This window comes from Lactuca virosa, chromosome 3 (assembly GCF_052849685.1).
Source record: "Lactuca virosa cultivar CGN04683 chromosome 3, Lactuca_virosa_CGN04683_v6, whole genome shotgun sequence".
Lineage (NCBI taxonomy): Eukaryota > Viridiplantae > Streptophyta > Magnoliopsida > Asterales > Asteraceae > Lactuca > Lactuca virosa.
In genome coordinates, this window is record NC_136428.1 from 277,796,390 (window position 1) to 277,816,851 (window position 20,462).

At 41.6% G+C, this 20,462-nt stretch overlaps 1 protein-coding gene across 1 annotated transcript; it reads left to right on the forward strand.

Moving 5' to 3' along the window:
• Positions 1-10,604: 10,604 nt before the first annotated feature.
• Positions 10,605-12,538, forward strand: LOC145164619 (uncharacterized). The gene is made up of 2 exons (XM_079083325.1): positions 10,605-11,137; positions 11,254-12,538. Exons 1-2 carry the CDS (start codon positions 10,605-10,607, stop codon positions 12,536-12,538), a joined length of 1,818 nt encoding a protein of 605 aa, XP_078939451.1.
• Positions 12,539-20,462: the final 7,924 nt, after the last annotated feature.

Here is a 20,462-nt window from a genome sequence, read left to right on the forward strand (position 1 = left end):
GAATGTGTTAGAGCTCATCTAACCATTTTAATATCTAAGAAGAGTTGAGGTAATCTGTGCTTATGAATTGCTATAGCCAAGTTAAACCGATTCACAAGTGTTGTTCCTTTTAGTCTAATGATAAGTCAACTATGTCATCCATGTGGTGTATCCCAAAATCAACCAATTCCACTTCATTGAATTTAATCAAATCTTTTACTTGTCTATTTGTCACATTTACATTCTAGCTAGTGTGACAACCCGAAACTTTTCCCGCTTCTGTTATTTGATTTCCGTTAATAAAATTTGGGTTTTATTAACCTTCCGTCGAACTTATGATCTAGAAAATCATCTGGTTTTATATAATTAAATTTATATATGCGAGTCGGAACCAAAACCGCGCGAAACTCGAATTATTCTCGAAAAAAAACACGTTCACGACCTGACTGGAATTCACGGCCGTAAACTCGTTTGCGGCCAGCGTCGGGTGGACCCCACCCACCGACCACAAAATCCCCTATAAATATCAGACCCCCACCCTCATTTGAACACTTTTAACCGGAAACTCTCTCAATCTCTCTCTAGAACCTCTGACCGTAAACTCCTAAAACGCCCCTTTTCTTCCGAAAAACACCAAAAATCATCACTTGGGGTCGATTGGAGGCATCTGGAGCACGTTTTACGTGAAAACAAACGCCCTTGTTCTCGAGTTTACGGCCAATCTTCAAAGGCCGTAAACCTGTTTACGGCCAATCTTCAAAGACCGTAAACCCTTGTTCACGGCCATAAACAGCCTGTCGACCGTAAACTCTCCTTGTAACTGTAAACTCCGTTCACGACCGTACACACTTCTTAAGTGGTGCTTCTTGGCCGAAAACCCACTTTCCTCGATTCGATCAAGTCTCGGTAACATTTCTTAACCGAAAGCAAGTGTTTTTCTAACACTTTATCTAACGAAATCGCTAATTTAGATATATATATATATATATATATATATATATATATATATATATATATATATATATATATATATATATATGTAATTATTGATATTAGGATTCCGTTAGGTGCCACGTAGAACAAACCGAGGATCTTCGTGTCCAGTCGACGTTTCCACACAACAACAGTGAGTTCATATCCCTACGCTTTTACGATTTTTAAACGTTTTCAGGGGGGAATACAAGCCTAACACAAATGCTTTTGAAAACTATTACAAAAGGACTTTTACCAAGTATAAAACTCATGCTATTGATTCAGACAACGATTTTCATATATCCCTTTTGTACTATGTTGAGCATAAGGGACGTTTTCAACAATTCAACCAAAATTGCATAGTTTTTCAGATTCAATATTCACATCATATACATGTAAACTATAATAGGTATAGTTTGGGGTTTTCAAAACATAACTTTTACGAGTTCAGAGTTATTCACCACTAAACATATAAACTATGGCAGATTTAGTTTATGGTATTCTTTACTACTAGGGCATGACATTTAATAATTATCTAAGTATAATTATTACTGTATACCGCATCCAATGGATTCTAATATAAGAAAATACTTCAGAATTACATGTAAACTAGATTGTGCAATATTGTGAGGCTCTACTTTAAAACTGTACCCTTAGGTGTACCGAAGTAAATCCTATCCTAGTATAACCAGAGTCTCCTGGAGGGAGAGTGTGAGATTTGTGAATAGATCTAGTCGGGATTGACAATCCCACACCTGAACTGCTAGCTATAGTTAGGCATGCATGCCTGGGGTGACAAATGTCATTTAACCAACACTGGAAGAACGTTGTAAAGGTCTCTAGGTCATATCAAGCATGGTTATACGACTCACCATAAGTATAAACTAATCATATGTTTACGGGATTTCACCCTTCAATGGTCTAAATTAAGTAATTAAACCTACTATGCATACTGGTGTTAACTAGGGTTTTCATACTATATGGTACTTACGTTACTGATATTAGCCAGGGATTTCATGCAAGTACTTTTAAATATAAGAACATAATTCAATAACGAACTTACATTGGGTCTTAGGGTTTAAGACTACTTTTCATAACTTAAGAAAATATTGGATTTTCTTGGAAGCATTACAAACCTTTCTATAAATTCATAAACAGATTTTGCTACATAACCTCGCTTATGAACTCACCAGCTTTATGCTGATACTCTTTCAAAACTGCTTGTATTCTCAGGAAATCAATAGACAGGTACCACCTGGAGTTTTGAGAAGACAAAGCAAAGTAGAGTCACGTCTTTATATTTTTGCTCATACTTTTGATGTATACAAACAAGAATCAAACAGATGTAAACCTTTTTCATATATGTATTCAATGTTTGGTTGTGTTTACTATGATTGCTATGATACAGTTGTTGTGATACTATACATGACGTCATCCACCCCCGAACGTTTCTGCCGTTTCGGTTTGGGGGTGTGACAGATTGGTATCAGAGCTCTTGTTTATAGTGAACTAAATATACCGAACCTTACATGGTATACAACTATAAACACTAAGGGGCTGAAGTGCTCTGAACTAAAGGAATACTTTTAAAATATAAGTATTTTATAAGAAGTATACAAGTATACATACATAACAGAACGAGAGCCATAAGTAGAACAAAACAAAAGTATTTGGATGTTGGACACTGTGGTTAAACTTGGGCAGTTATGTAATCATGTCTAGGGTCAATATAGCCTGATCAACTATATTTATTCGAGACATGACCAACATGTGCTTGGGAGTGACTGTGGTGTTGCAGCAATCCTAAAACTTACCAAGTATATATACATCAGGTATCGATAGAACAAAACATACAACTTAAAATACTATAGGAGTATTTTAGCTAGAGCCAAATACAATATAGATATTCATTCCAAGTGTTGCTACATATTTCTTCTTAGCGATAGTTTACTTGCATTAGTAACCCTTCTCTAATTATCGCTTCGTAGAACACTTTATCTATCAGACTGAGATATATTCTTGTGTTATATCTCTTGATTCTAAAATTCTAGAGGACTTATCATCCTCTTTTTCTTCATTCTTTTTAGAACAAGATGCCTCCCAGGAAAAGACCCAACAGGAAGAACAACGACCCTACACCGCCACCGCCACCTCCTCAGTTTGATCCTGTCATGTTCCAAGCAGCAGTTACCGCCGTCGTGACTGCAGCAATGGCGCAAGTCAATCAGGGAAACTATGGTGGATCCGGAGGTGGTACTCATCCCCAGAACCACGGTTATCAGGGACATCAAAAGGAGTGTTCCTCTAAGGACTTCATGAACGCGAAACCCAAATCCTTCGACGGCAACGGAGGTGTTATTGCCCTGACTCGATGGTTTGAGAAGATCGAATCTATCTTCAAAATATGCGCCTGTTCCGAAGCAAACAAGGTTAAGTTTGCCTCTTGCACCTTTACCGACCGAGCACTGACCTGGTGGAATGGTCGAGTCAAATCCCTAACCCTGCCGATCGCCAATGCCATGGGTTAGGAGAGCTTGAAAGAACTCATGCTAACGGAATACTGCCCGAGGGGCGAGATGCAAAAATTAGAGCATGAGCTCTGGAATCTGAGGATGAAAGGTTCTGACATTGCTGCCTACACAGCTAGATTCTATGATCTGGCTCTCCTCTGTCCGGGGATGGTCACCCCGAAAAGCAAGAAGATTGAGAGGTACATCTGGGGACTGACGGCCCCAACCAAAGGAAATGTTTTGGCCGCTAGGCCCACTACATTTGATAGCGCCAAGTGCCTGGCGCAGACTCTGATAGATCATGGGGTCGATCTTGATGAGGTGACAGCCGATTCCAAATCACAACAGGAAAGTGGAGAGAAGAAGAAGAAGTTCTGGAACAAATGCAAGGGGCAGTCTTCGCAGGAGCCCTCCAAGAAACAACAAACATTGGCAGTCCATGCTGCTACTACTCCTGCTGCTACTCCAGCTACTGTTCCACCCACCCAAGCTCCTACTGGTGGTTATGCTGGAAACCTACCTCTGTGCAACAATTGTAACTTTCATCATCACGGACCCTGCCGTGAACTGAAATGCAACAGCTGTGGAAAGAAGGGGCACACGGCTCGATACTGCAAGACACCCGTTCAACCAACCAAACAGGCTCCTGGGGCAGGCGTTGGTCAAGCCTGCTATGGCTGTGGGGAGGTTGGGCACTTCAAAAGAAACTGTCCTAAAGCATCAACAACGGGCAACACCGGGAGGGTACTAGCTATGGGCCAGGAGGAAGCGGTCGCTGATCCTACCGTTGTTACGGGTACGTTCCTCCTTGACAACTCTTATGCATGCATTCTTTTCGATTCTGGTGTGGAGAGGAGTTTTGTTAGTCATGCATTCAAACACCTACTCAAATGTAAATCCTAACCTTTAACTGAAACATTTATTGTCGAGATGGCTAACGGAAAGAAAGAAAGCACTAACGACATATTCATAGGCTGTACCCTTACCCTAAACGATCATTCCTTCCCCATCGATCTTATGCCAGTCTCTATAAAAAGCTTTGATGTTATCATTGGTATGGATTGGTTGAGCCCCAATCGTGCATATATTCTTTGTTACGAAAAATCCATCCATCTCAATCTACCCTCGGGCGAAACTCTCATAGTTTACGGTGATAAACTCAGCTCAAACCTCCGTATCATTTCCTGCATCCAAGCCTAGAAATATCTGCGAAAGGAATGCCAAGCATTCCTAGCCCATGTCGTTAATGAAAAGCAGGAAGTTAAAGACCTCGAGAGCATCCCCGAAGTTTGCAACTTTCCTGATGTCTTCCCCGAAGATCTTCCAGGAATTCCTCCCGAGCGCCAGGTCGAGTTTCCTATCGACTTAGTCCCCGGAGCTACTCCTGTAGCTAAATCTCCATACCTTCTAGCGCCGATAGAAATGCAAGAGTTATCCAGCCAACTCAATGAGCTGATTAGCAAAGTACTCATAAGACCGAGTTCCTCACCCTGGGGAGCCCCGATCTTATTTGTGAAGAAGAAAGATGGATCCTTTCGGATGTGCATTGACTACCGAGAACTGAACAAGCTTACCATCAAGAACCGTTATCCCTTACCCAGAATCGATGACCTCTTCGATCAGCTTCAGGGAGCCAATTACTTCTCTAAAATAGACCTAAGATCAGGGTACCATCAGTTACGAGTTCACGAGAATGATGTTCCCAAGACAGCATTCCGAACTCGTTATGGACACTACGAGTTTGTAGTAATGCCCTTCGGTCTAACCAACGCACCCACGATATTCATGGATCTGATGAATCGGGTGTGCCGCCCTTTCCTAGACAAGTTTGTAATTGTGTTCATTGATGATATACTTGTTTACTCTCAGAGTGAGGAAGATCATAGACAGCACTTGAGACAGGTGTTGGAAACACTAAGGGCGGAGAAACTTTATACAAAATTTTCAAAATGCAAGTTTTGGATCAAAAAAGTAACCTTCCTTGGTCACGTGGTTAGCGAGGAAGGCATACATGTAGACCCTTCCAAAATCAAAGCGATTGAGAATTGGTCGGCACCGAAGACGCCCACAGAGATCCGTCAATTATTGGGTCTCGCTGGCTATTATCGCAGGTTTATCCAAAACTTCTCCAAAATCGCTAAGCCTTTAACCACCCCGACACAGAAAGGTGTAACCTTCAGTTGGGGAGAAAAGCAAGACACTGCGTTTCAAACATTGAAGCAGGCCCTATGCAGCGCACGTATCTTGTCCCTGCCCGAAGGGACGGAAGACTTCATTGTCTACTGTGATGCATCCATTCAGGGCCTAGGTTGTGTGCTCATGCAGCGAGGAAAGGTTATCGCCTATGCCTCGAGGCAGCTGAAAACCCACGAAGTCAATTACACAACTCACGATCTAGAGTTGGGAGCAGTGGTCTTTGCGTTAAAGATTTGGAGACATTATCTCTACGGAACCAAGTGCACTGTCTTCACCGACCATAAGAGCTTACAACATATCCTTGACTAGAAAGAGTTAAACATGAGACAATGGCGATGGGTAGAGCTACTTAGTGATTACGAGTGCGAAATACGCTATCATCCCGAAAAGTCCAATTTGGTAGCAGATGCCCTCAGCCGAAAGGAGTATTCAGGTCGTAGAGTGAAGGCATTGACAATGACCATCCATTCCTAATTATCCGCGCAAATCAAAGAGGCTCAGCTGGAAGCCTTAAAACCAGAGAATATGCTGGATAAAGCCCTGAGAGGAATGGAAAAGAACTTAGAGGTCAAGGTAGACGGAGTTTATTTTTTCATGAACCGGATCTGGACCCTAAAGTATAGTGGTTACAGGGAGGTTGTCATGAATGAAGCTCATAAGACTAGATACTCCGTTCACCCAGGTTCAGATAAGATGTATCTGGATCTCAAACAACTCTATTGGTGGCCGAACATGAAAGCAGAAATCGCTACCTTCGTGGGCAACTGCCTGACTTGCGCCAAGGTGAAGGTAGAATATCAAAAGCCCTCAGGTCTACTTCAACAGCCGGAAATACCTGAGTAGAATAGGGAAAAGATTGCAATGGATTTCATAACCAAGTTACCCAGATCTCCGAGTGGGCACGATGCCATCTGGGTAATTGTCGATCGACTAACTAAATCCGCCCACTTCCTGCCAATCAAGGAAAACTTCAAAATGGAGAGACTGACACAAATCTATATTCGAGAAATAGTCCGCCTTCATGGTGTACCTGTATTCATTACCTCCGATCGAGATAGCAGGTTTACCTCGAGATTCTGGCAATTGCTACAGAAGGCTCTTGGAACTAAGCTGGATATGAGCACGGCTTATCATCCACAGACAGATGGCCAGAGTGAGAGAACAATTCAAACATTGGAAGATATGTTGAGAGCCTGCGTCATTGATTTCGGCATATCATGGGACACTCATTTGCCCTTGGTCGAATTTTCTTACAACAACAGCTACCATACCAGCATCAAGGCTGTGCCATTCGAAGCCCTCTATGGCTGTAAGTGCAGATCCCCTCTGTGCTGGGCTGAGGTGGGTGATACACAGCTAGTCAAGGGTCAAATCCCCGACAACACTCTCATGGGTCCTGAAATCATCCGAGAGACGACCGAAACGATCGTACAAATCGGGGAACGATTAAAAGAGCTACGCCGATAAGAGACGAAAACCCTTGGAATTCCAGGTTGGTGACCGTGTTCTTTTGAAGGTCTCACCCTGGAAAGGCATGATACGCTTCGAAAAGCATGGAAAGCTGAATCCAAGATACATCAGACCATTTGAGATCCTCGCTAGGATCGGTCCCGTAGCATACAAACTCCAGTTACCTCAAGAACTTAGCAACGTACATCCTCTCTTCCACGTCTCGAATCTAAAGAAATGTCTGTCCGACGAGACACTTGTGATTACCCTCGACGAGATCGAGCTAGACGAGAGCTTACACTTCGTAGAGGAACCAGTTGAAATCATGGACCGGGAAGTCAAACGAAAGAAACAAAGTCGCATCCCGATAGTGAAGGTTCGCTGGAATGCCAAGCGGGGACCTGAATTCACTTGGGAGCGTGAAGATTCAATGAAACAGAAGTACCCTCATATTTTTACAAGTCTTTAATTTGTATCTCTAGTCTTGAATTTCGGGACGAAATTCCCTCTATCAGGGGGATGATGTGACAACCCGAAACTCTTCCTGCTTCTGTTATTTGATTTCCGTTAATAAAATTTGGGTTTTATTAACCTTCCGTCGAACTTATGATCTAGGAAATCATCTGGTTTTATATAATTAAATTTATATATGCGAGTCAGAACCAAAACCGTGCGAAACTCGAATTATTCTCGAAAAACAACACGTTCACAGCCTGACTGGAGTTCACGGCCGTAAACCTGTTTACGGCCGTAAACTCGTTTGCGGCCAGCATCGAGTGGACCCCACCCACCGACCACAAAATCCCCTATAAATATCAGACCCCCACCCTCATTTGAACACTTTTAACCGGAAACTCTCTCATTCTCTCTCTAGAACCTCTGACCGTAAACTCCTAAAACGCCCCTTTTCTTCCGAAAAACACCAAAAATCATCACTTGGGGTCGATTGGAAGCATCTGGAGCACGTTCTACGTGAAAACAAACGCCCTTGTTCTTGAGTTTACGACCAATCTTCAAAGGCCGTAAACCTGTTTACGACCAATCTTCAAAGACCGTAAACCCTCGTTCACGGCCGTAAACAGCCTGACGACCGTAAACTCTCCTTGTAACCGTAAACTCGGTTCACGGCCGTACACACTTCTTAAGTGGTGCTTCTTGGCCGAAAACCCACTTTCCTCGATTCGATCAAGTCCCGGTAACATTTCTTAACCAAAGCAAGTGTTTTTCTAACACTTTATCTAACGAAATCGCTAATTTAGATACATATATGTAATTATTGATATTAGGATTCCGTTAGGTGCCATGTACAACAAACCGAGGATCTTCATTTCCAGTCGACGTTTCCACACAACAACAGTGAGTTCATACCCCTACGCTTTTACGATTTCAGGGGGGATACAAGCCTAACACAAATGCTTTTGAAAACTATTACAAAAGGAATTTTACCAAGTATAAAACTCATGCAATTGATTCAGACAATGATTTTCATATATCCCTTTTGTACTATGTTGAGCATAAGGGAAGTTTTCAACAATCCAACCAAAATTGCATAGTTTTTCAGATTCAATATTCACATCATATACATGTAAACTATAATAGGTATAGTTTGGGGTTTTCAAAACATAACTTTTACGAGTTCAGAGTTATTCACCACTAAACATATAAACTATGGCAGATTTAGTTTATGGTATTCTTTACTACTAGGGCATGACATTTAATAATTATCTAAGTATAATTACTACTGTATACCGCATCCAATGGATTCTAATACAAGAAAATACTTCAGAATTACATGTAAACTAGATTGTACAATATTGTGAGGCTCTACTTTAAAACTGTACCCTTAGGTGTACCGAAGTAAATCCTATCCTAGTATAACCAGAGTCTCCTGGAGGGAGAGCGTGAGATTTGTGAATAGATCTATCCGGGATTGACAATCCCACACCTAAACTGCTAGCTTCAGTTAGGCAGGCATGCCTGGGGTGACAAATGTCATTTAACAAACACTGGAAGAACGTTGTAAAGGTCTCTAGGTCATATCAAGCATGGTTATACGACTCACCATAAGTATAAACTAATCATATGTTTACGAGATTTCACCCTTCAATGGTTTAAATTAAGTAATTAAACCTACTATACATACTGGTGTTAACCAGGGTTTTCATACTATATGGTACTTACGTTACTGATAGTAGCCAGGGATTTCATGCAAGTACTTTTAAATATAAGAACAGAATTCAATAACGAAGTTACATTGGGTCTTAGGGTTTAAGACTACTTTTCATAACTTAAGAAAATATTGGATTTTCTTGGAAGCATTACAAACCTTTCTATAAATTCATAAATAGATTTTGCTACATAACCTCGGTTATGAACTCACCAGCTTTATGCTGATACTCTTTCAAAACTGCTTGTATTCTTAGGAAATCAATAGATAGGTACCACCTGGAGTTTTGAGAAGACGAAGCAAAGTAGATTCACGTCTTTATATTTTTGCTCATACTTTTGATGTATACAAACAAGAATCAAACAGATGTAAACCTTTTTCATATATGTATTCAATGTTTGGTTGTTTTTACTATGATTGCTATGATACAATTGTTGTGATACTATACGTGACGTCATCCACCCCCGAACGTTTCCGCCGTTTCGGTTTGGGGGTGTGACAGCTTGTTTTAATTTTGTCAAACAATCTAAAAGAATTAAACCCCCCTCCATTTTACTTTCACTTTTGTTTTACAAGTACTTGAACAAGTGATTTACATAGAGATTTAAATTGAACCAATCTCCGTGGATACGATCCCTTTACCACTATACAATATTTTAGTGTGTAATATTTAGGGTATTTATTTTGTTGGCCTCGACAACCACCAAATTTTGGCGCCGTTGCCGAGGATTGTATTATTTTTAATCAATTTGTTTCTCTATACCCAGATCTCAGCGTACAGGTGACTTGATTTACAATCCGGAAATTGAAAAAGAAGCAAGGCGTTTGGCGAAGGAAAAGCGAATAGAACGTGGTCAAACTTCCAACCCTCACGGGGATCCGGAGGTTGAACCCGCTTCATCAAGTGACACGGAACCCGATTCTAGTCCCGACCCTCGCCAAGAAATTCCCGAAACACCACCCCTACAACAAAATCCACCCATTATTGAACCAATTGCAATGGCGGACGGAGGAGAAGTTCCCGAGAGAACTTTGAGGCAAATGATGGAAACCGATGTTACACAAAATCCAACCGGTATCAATACCCGGTTTTGGAAGGAGGCTCGGAGTTGAAGTCAAGTTTAGTCCATCACCTCCCAACTTTTCATGGATTGGAGAATGAAGACCCTCATAAGTACTTGAAGATGTTCCACATTATTTGCACTAGTATGAAGCCACAAGGGTCAACCGATGACCAAATCAAGCAAAGGGCATTCCCCTTTTCATTGGCCGATAGAGCAAAAGATTGGTTATTTTATCTTCCACCGGGGTCAATCAACTCATGGACCGACATGGCAATAGCTTTTCTTGATAAGTTCTATCCCGCTTCAAGAGTCTCAAGTCTTAGAAATGAGATTTGTGGAATCCGTCAAGGTCAAAATGAGTCTTTTCATGATTATTGGGAGAGGTTCAACAACTTGTGCTATAGTTGTCCACAACATCAAATTCCGGAACAACTCCTCATCCAACACTTCTATGAGGGATTGTTACCAATGGAAAGAAGACTAGTTGATGCCTCAAGTGGTGGAGATGTCTTTAGCAAAACTCCACAACAAACAAGACAACTCTTCAACACCATAGCCGCAAATTCACAACATTTTGGCCCTCGCCAAGATATGAAGAGAGGAACTCAACAAAAAGTCAATGAAGTGGGAACACAAAGCCTAGAGTCTCAAATCAAAGATCTAACCTCCGTTGTCCAAAAGCTAGCCATGGGACAAACTCCACAAGTGATGGTTTGTGGAATATATGCAACAATGGGACATCCTACAGATATGTGTCCCATTCTTCAAGAAGATGCGGAACATGTAAATGCCACGGGAGAGTTCCAAAACTACCACAACAAGCCATCCGGTTACCAAAATGCATATAAATCAAGTTGGAAGCCAAATCCAACATGAGCTACAACCCAATACAATTGCCTCAAAATGCATTGGTTAGACCTTCCTATCCACCACCACAACCTCATTACCAACATCTACAACCAAACTATCAACCCAAACCGCATCCTCCACATCATCATCAACAACCCCCTCAATCCCAACCAAGTAGCTCCAGAATGTCTCTTGAAGACATTGTCAAATCCTTAGCCACTAGTACCCAGCAATTCCAAAAAGAGACAAGAACTAGTATCTCCAACCTTGAAGCACAAATGGGAGATATAGTTACATCCATAAGCAAATTGGAGTCCCGTGGGAAATTGCCTTCTCAAACCGAAAAGAACCCAAATCTCAATGTGGTGACCTTGAGAAGTGGCAAACAAGCCGGAGAAAGTAGTTCAAAGAAGAAGCCAATAGAAGAGGAGGAAGAAATAGAGATCAATCCCGTTGAGGATCCCGTTGTCAAGAATGATGCACAAGTCGGAGCCCCAAAGAAGACTACCCCTCTAGTGACACCAATAGCCACTCAACCGCCATTCCCCTCCCGACTTGCAACTTCAAAGAAGAACATGGAGGAGAAAGAGATTTTGGACACCTTCCGAAAGGTGGAAGTAAACATTCCTTTACTTGATGCAATCAAACAAATTCCTAGATATGCAAAGTTCTTGAAAGAGCTTTGCACCAACAAGAGAAAGCTGAAGGGAAATGAGAAAATCTCAATGAACAAAAATGAACTCGCGGTTTTACAAAGGAAGCTTCCACCTAAGTGCAAAGATCCGGGAATGTTTACGGTTCCTTGCAAGATAGGAGATGTCACTTTTAGTAGTGCCATGCTTGACCTTGGTGCTTCTATTAATGTCATGCCCTATTCGGTGTATGAATCATTGAATGTTGGTCCTTTAAGTGAAACCGGTGTCATAATCTCTCTTGCGGATAAATCAAGTGTCTTTCCTAGAGGTATTTTGGAAGATGTCCTAGTGCAAGTGAACCAATTGGTCTTCCTGGCGGATTTCTATGTGATTCATCTAGATGAACAAGTGTCCTCAAAGTCGGGTATAATTTTACTTGGGAGACCATTTTTGAAGACGTATAGAACAAAGATTGATGTGTATGCGGGAAGCTTAACAATGGAGTTTGATGGTGAAACAATAAGTTTTAACATTTATGATGCTATGAGATATCGTAGTGATGTTTCATCCTTGTGCTTTATTGATGTTGTCGAACCATTAACCCAAGAGTTGTTCGAGTTGTCTAATGGTGACATGTTGGAGATGATTTTGAGCAAAGGATTTGATTGTGGAAAATTAGCCAAGAAGTTGAAGCTCTACTTAGACCCGGAAGTTTAAAGATTGGTCAACAATTTAGAGATCAAGAAAACCACTCAATTTAGTGTGAAGCAAATTGAATTACCTCAAACTCACACACTATTGCCGCCCTCCCTTGTTCAACCACCAGAATTAGAATTAAAGGTCCTTCCTCAACACTTGAAGTATGCGTACTTGGGAAACAACGAGACTCTTCTGGTCATCATTTCAACTCACTTAACCGAATATGAAGAAGAGAAACTCCTCAAGGTGTTGAAGGAACATAAAGAAGCCATGGTATGGACGATTGCGGATATCAAGGGATTGAGCCCCTCCACTTGTATGCACAAGATCTTGATGGAGGATGAATGCAAGCCGAGTCGAGATGCGCAAAGAAGGTTGAATCCGTCAATGATGGAAGTGGTCAAGAAAGAGATTTTGAAGCTCTTAGATGCGGAAATAATCTATCCAATCTCGGATAGCAAATGGGTGAGCCCGGTCCAAGTCGTGCCAAAGAAGACAGGGATCATGGTGGTCGAGAACAACAAATGTATGGTGGTCCCCACCCACGTGCAAAACGGGTGGAGAGTATGTATTGACTACCGCAAACTCAATGCAAGCACAAGAAAAGATCACTTCCCATTACCTTTCATTTACCAAATGTTAGAAAGGTTGGCCGGAAAATCTCATTATTGTTGTCTAGACGGATATTCCGGTTTTCACCAAATCCCGGTGGCACCGGAAGACCAAGAAAAGACAACTTTTACATGTCCATTTGGCACTTTTGCATACCATAGAATGCCATTTGGATTGTGTAACGCCCGGCCACTTTTCAACGTTGCATGGTTAGTATCTTTTCCGAATATGTCGACAACATAATTGAGGTTTTTATGGACGATTTTACGGTATATGGAAACTCCTTTCAAGAGTGTTTGACCAATCTCACCAAAATTTTGAAAAGATGTATTGAAACAAATTTGGTTTTAAACTTTGAAAAATGTCATTTTATGGTGAGTCAAGGTCTTATTTTGGGTCACATTGTGTCAAAGAAAGGAATTGAGGTAGATAAGGCCAAGATTGATGTTATTCAAAGCTTACCTTACCCGACTTGTGTTTGAGAAGTTCGTTCTTTTTTGGGCCATGCAGGTTTCTACCGGAGATTCATCAAGGACTTTTCAAAGATAACATGACCAATGTGCCAACTCTTGCAAAAAGATGTTGATTTGAGTTCAATGAGGCGTGCAAAGAAGCTTTAGACAAGCTCAAAGAGTTGCTTACATCCGCTCCCATCATGCAAGCACCAAATTGGGATCTCCCCTTTGAGATCATGTGTGATGCAAGAAACTATGAAATAGGCGCCGTTTTGGGTCAGAAGAATGGAAGAGCCTCTCATGTGATCTACTATGCATCGAGAACACTAGACAATGTTCAAAGCAACTACTCTACCACGGAGAAGGAGCTATTGGCCATAGTGTTCGCTGTGTAGAAGTTTAGGCAATATTTACTTGGCACCAAAGTTATTGTGTATTCGGATCACGCAGCTCTCAAGTACTTAATGACAAAGAAAGATGCAAAGCCAAGACTCATCTGGTGGATTTTACTATTAAAAGAATTAGATTTGGAAATCCGGGACAAGATTGGATGCGAGAATCTTGTTGCCGATCACCTAAGCCGAATTACTTCAAATGAGACTCCTCTCCCGTTGCGGGACGAGTTTCCGGATGAGCATCTCCTTTCCTTTACTCAATCTACTCCTTGGTATGCGGATATCCTTAACTTTTTGGTCACGAAAAGGTATCCCGACACATTCACACGTGCTCAAAAAGATCAATTGTAAAATGATGCAAAATACTATGTGTGGGATGAACCTTATTTGTGGAAACATTGTCCCGATCAAATTATTAGGTGATGTGTACCCCAACAAGAGAATCAATCAATTTTACAATTTTTCCATGAATTTGCTTGTGGGGGACACTTCGGACCTAACCGAACTTTGAGAAAGGTTCTTGAGTGTGGGCTATTTTGGCCAACCATGTCACGCGACTGTTATTTGTTTTGCAAAAGTTGTGATCGGTGCCAAAGGACGGGGAACATTTCACAAAAGAACCAAATGCCCCAAAATCCAATCCTTGTTTGTGAAATTTTTGACGTATGGGGGATTGATTTTATGGGCCCATTTCCCATATCATTTGGCAACGTTTACATATTGCTCGCGGTTGACTATGTCTCTAAATGGGTTGATGCCAAAGCCACAAGATCGGATGATGCCAAAACGGTTATCGACTTTTTAAAATCTAATGTCTTTGTGAGATTTGGTGTGCCTAGGGCTTTGATTAGTGATAGAGGGACACATTTTTGCAACAAGATGGTGGAGGCTTTGCTAAGAAAGTACAACGTGACCCACCGTGTATCTACCGCCTACCACCCTCAAACGAATGGCTAAGCGGAGGTTTCGAATCGCGAGGTGAAGAGTATTCTTGAGAAAATAGTGAACCCGACAAGAAAGGATTGGAGTTTGAGGCTTGATGATGCCATGTGGGCCTATCAGACCGCTTACAAGACCCCGATAGGAATGTCTCCATTTAGATTAGTTTTTTGGAAAACCATGTCATCTTCCTGTGGAATTGGAACACCGTGCATTTTGGGCGGTCAAGCAATTCAACTTAAACATTGATGAGGCGGGAAGGTATAGGAAGCTTCAACTTCAAGAGTTGGAAGAATTGAGAAACGACTCTTATGAAAACTCGAGCATTTACAAGGAGAAAACGAAGCTTTTCCATGACAAGTCCATTACCCATAAGCATTTTGAGCCGGGACATAGGGTTTTGCTTTACCACTCGCGATTGAAATTATTTCCCGAAAAATTGAGGTCAAGATGGATAGGTCCATTTGTTGTGCTAAAAGTCTTTGAGAACGGAGCGGTTGGGATCCAAAGTGAAGAAACGGGGCAAATCTTTAAAGGGAATGGACATCGTTTGAAACCTTTCTATGAAAGTTTTAATACAAATGTCCTAGATGTCTTCTTCCTTCTTGCAGTAAAAGAGTGTTGGATTTTAAGGCCCGGTATTCGTTTTGGTCAAAGGGCGAAAATTGAGAAAATTGCAACAGGATACACGCGGACCACGTGTACTCGGGGGTGTGTCCGCGTGTATAAACAAATGGTCCGCATATCACCCCTGAAAATGACCGCGTCCATCTTCAAGAGTGGGGGGTTTACAGAAAATTTTAGGCGGTCCGCGTATACTCGAAGAGCCGTCCGCGTGTTTATACAAACGGACCGCGTGTGCTCGGATAGATTACCGCGTGAAATGTCAAACAAATGGACCGTTTTTAGCCAATTCACGCGGACCGCGTGTACTCGTGGGTCCGTCCCCGTGGGTTATTAACACGGACCGCGTATACCCCTTCAAATCGTCCGCGTATAAGAATCGCAAATAGAACTGCTCCAGGTTAATTCACGAGGACCGCGTGTACTCGCAGACGCGTCCGCGTGAGGTGTTGACTTTTGTTGACTCGGTTTTGACCACGTTTGACCGCAAATTAAACCTAATAGAAGCCATCAGCCGACATCTTCTTCCTCACTTCTTCTACTTCTCTTCCCTAAACTCCATTAAAACAACCTCCCCTCCATCACTAAAACTCGATTTCCCGTCAAACCGCCAGTAGGAATTACGTGAAACCACCGCCATTCTCTTCCATTTTTCGAGCTCTACAAACCCCACCCAAAATCCGGTCTGATCCATTGCTGCAATTTCGGGCGCCGCCACCACCACTTTCCGGCCACTTTCCGACCAACTCCGGTCACCTCTCGCGATTCCGACACCACCATTGTGCTCCTCTTGGTCAAGGCTACGAACCCCACTAAAAATATCCCTCAAACCTCGCCGAAAAATTTCACCGGAATCTCAAGCCGTTGCCGGATTTCTCGGGTTTTCGCGGCAAAGTGCTTCTCACGGGGTATTGAGCGAAGCTTTAAGCTTGGGGTGGACTGTTGCAAGATTTTCAAATCCCGAATTTTCGCGCACAAATTTTTAACCTTGAAAAGTCGTGATCACCAACGGCTACATTCTTTCCTTGACTTTAATTGACCAATATGCATGTTTTAGAACAACAATTTATAGGACATTGCATCAATTGAGTCTTGATAATGTTTCTTGCATTGAGTGTTGAATCATTTTAGAAGTCCATAGGGAGTCGATTGGTGATTGGAATTGAAATACCATTTGTTAGGGTTGTGGTTCGTGTCGTTGTCATTTTTCTTGCAGGTAGACCATGTCCACATCTAGAAAACGCTCAGCTGCCGCCCGAGGCAAAGCCCCCGCTAGAGCTCAAAATGATGAACCCGACATTCCAAGATTTCGGGATGCCAAGGCGGCTGAAAATTACAGGAAGAGTTTGCCTAGAAATGTTACCTCCACCAAATTTGTGTGCAAATTTGTGTGCAAACCCACACTCATTTCATTAGGGGTCCTTGAGGGGGTCACTCAATTGTTCTGTAACATTGGGTGGGAAAACCTTCTCGAACTCATGGCAAACACTTACGAGCTCCCTACTAGAGAGTTCCTTGCCGACTGAGGGTTAGACATCGAGAGGAAAAAAGTTGCATTCCAACTTATGGGGGACCGGGTGTACATTGATTTTGAAATAATAAACAACATCTTCGGCTTACCTTCCTCGAACACATTCACGGTTTTCGATGTCTTGCCCGCCGAGTTCAACCACGAGACCTTTTGGATGGAAATCACCGAGGGGATCTTTTCATGTGCCGGTCGCGATAAGGCGACCTCCATCATTCACCTGTGCCTCCGCATTGTCCAACGTATCTTGGTGTGCACTGTTTTTGCCCGCAAAGAAGTCGGCCAAGTCACAAAAAATAAGCTCTTCTTCCTTTGGTGCATGACGCGACGTGAAAACCCACTGATCCCGGATTTTGCCTCGTTCTTTTTTCACAAATGCGCACTCATGAGAGCCAAAACAACTGGTGATATTTGTATTGGAGGATTTGTCACCCTTTTAGCCCACGGTCTTGACATCGAGCTTTCAGACGACTACACGCCCGTCGACAACAAAATTCTCTTGGATGAGCGGGTTCTCACAAACATGCATCACATTCGTCGTAGGAACAGGAGTAGTTTTACATGGTATTGTCCTCAAGGGGTCGGATATCTCATTCTTCCCGACCCTCGAGTCGCCAACTTCACCTTCCACGATCGCACTCAGTGGAGACTCGCGAGGACCATCATTCAGTCAGTCAATGAGGATGCGCTCCAGGATCAAGATGATGACGAGATGCATGTGGATGACGAGCCCGGCGATGAGCCCACCCATGGTCCACAGCACGCCCAGCCCCAAGCACCTCACGGATATTACCCGCTTCCCCCCAATTTTTCCGAACGGTTCGAGGCTCTTTGTGTCTCCAACCAAATCATGTCCCAACAGATGCACCATATGTGGGGGTGGCACCAATCACAAAACCATATCGAGAATGTCCCACTTCCTCCTCCCTATCCATACCCTCCACCCACCCGCCCTTATCCACCTCCACCTTACCCTTACCCCTACCCCCAATACCCATATCCTCCTCCCACTCCCCCGGTCTAGGTACTTCCACCTCGCCTTAAGCATTGAGGACAATGATTGTTCTTAAGCTTGGGGTGGGGTATTCCCTTTTCTTTTTGATTTTTCATGCATTTTAATTAGGTTGCATAGCATTTAGCCTTAAACTCACATAACAAGTAAGAATCGCTCTTAGGGACTTTCAGTTGTTGCTTCTTCTCTTATATATACGTGGGGAGAGAGTGCAAGTAGTTGTGCATATGAATCGACTCATGTCAAGTGTGGCATAAGTAGGGGGACAACTTAGCCTCGAGCCGACTAGTCCCTCACCTGAATTTTCCTCACAAGCCACAATCAAACCCCAAAGAAAGGAATAAAAGATAGATCTTGCTATTTTGAAATCTTTAGTGTCTAACAGCTACAATTCACATCATATCTCATTACTTTATGATTTAGACACATTTTCCCACTTGATCTCGAATTAGCCTTAGTGTAGTTGTGCTCGTTTGGCCTCTTGTTTGGGTTAGACTTAGATTCTGCTTATAGTTGTATATAGTTTTGTATTTTTATTTTCAGGCTATACTTGTAAAACTCCTGTGGTAAACCAAAAAAGTGAGCCTAAAAAAAGAGAGAGAGAGAGAGAGACAACTGCCAATTTTTTCCAGTTTTGTTTTGTTTTGTGAGTCAAAGTAAATTGTTTCAAAAGTGTCGTTCGAAAATTTTTGCGTCAATTTACCAAAAATTTCAATAAAGTCTAGTATTTAGTTTGTGTACGTGAAATTTCATATGTAACCAACTTGTTTGGAGAAGTCAAATTTTGATCTTTCGTGAAATTTGAACCTTATGTTTGTTGGTTCTAGTCTTTAGAAGTCTAGTTTAAAAAAAATGGTTTTGAAAAGTCGGATATTATCGCAATCATAAAATGCGAATGTAGTTATATTTTTTTAGGTTTTACTCTTTGTGTCTTAAGTTTTGTATTTGTAACATGTCCTTGGGGTTTTCGAGTGAAAAAATAATAATAAAAATAAATAAAATAAAAATAAATAAATAAAAGAAAAGGTCGGGCCACGGAGTTGTGTCCATTTGTTTGCTTTTGTAGATGTTTAGCCTTTTTCGGATTTTAGCTTATGTAATTTGTTTCTAGTTTGATGTTTTTCTAGTTAGATATCATTTTTGTTGGCAACCACGATGGCGCCCTTCACTCATCGCGTGCTCGACTCTTTATTCTACTTGGATCTTATTTTGGTGGAAGCATTTACTCTTCTAGATGATTGTAGTTTGCCAACTTTTGTACATAGCTCATTCCTTGCCATTTTTGGCCCGAGTTATCTTTTTCTAGGTTTTATTTCTTGACGTGGGGTTGAAGTTCTGAGGAGTGAGGAACATTCTAACCGAGGGACACTTTCTTATGGCTAGTGGGCTAGATCGGACCACGAAACAATGTCACATAAACCATACTACTGAACTATGCATTCTTGTTTTGCATCTTCATCAACATGTATCCCTTGCTAGAAAGGTAACAAAGGCTCTTCCCTTAAAGTGGTTCTTACCCCTAAAAATGGATTATATGTTTTTATTTTTTGGGCGTGTTGTGAATTTCTACCTAAGATGTTCATTCCTCTTTATTTTTTAGGATAGTTCATCACAAGTTCATTTTAGTCTTGTCTTACTTGAGGACAAGTAATGGCTTGGGGTGATTTGATAGTTTCATTTTATTTACTTCTTTTTATAGTTTATTTTAGCACATTCCATCTCATTTTAGTTAATCTTCATGCATATTTTCTCTTTTTGTTATTTTTCTCCTTTACCGGGTGCTGTCCAGTCTTTTGAGCTTATTTGCAGGATTTACTGAAGATTATTCATTACTGGAGGTATGGAAGGAGTACGGGACAATTGGAGGCTTGTGGATTGCTTGTGAACTTGAGGTGGTGCAATTGGGCTCGGTGTCAATATAAGCAAGAAGCGTGTTGGGCTTAATCTTTAAACAAGGACTCGAGCTATGGAGGATTGAAGGAGCGTTGGGCCATCATTGGAGGCTTAATCTTTTTATGTTTGCTTATCTTTGATCATGAGCTTAGAAGAATAAACATATATTTTTGTTGATCAATTTCTTGGTTAAGTAATGGACTTTGAGATTGGTAAGAAACAAATGGTTTCTATGTTTGTTTTCTTTTCATTTAAACCATGGTAATGTTTCCTCCATAATGATAATGTAAGCATTTGATTATCTTATGGACTTGGTGACTCTTAGAACTCAAAGCTAATTGATTTTCATAAGATTATATGCTTCATTGATTTTGTGACTTTAATTAAGGGAATGTGTTAGAGCTCCTCTAACCATTTTAATATCTAAGAAGAGTTGAGGTAATTTGTGCTTATGAATTGTTATAGTCAAGTTAAACCGATTAGT

Coding starts and splice junctions, on each gene's coding strand:
- LOC145164619 (XM_079083325.1), top strand. CDS start 10,605: ATGGCAATAGCTTTTCTTGATAAGTTCTATCCCGCTTCAAGAGTCTCA. Junction 11,138..11,253: donor CATGTAAATGCCACGGGAGA/GTTCCAAAACTA, acceptor TGCATTGGTTAG/ACCTTCCTATCCACCACCAC.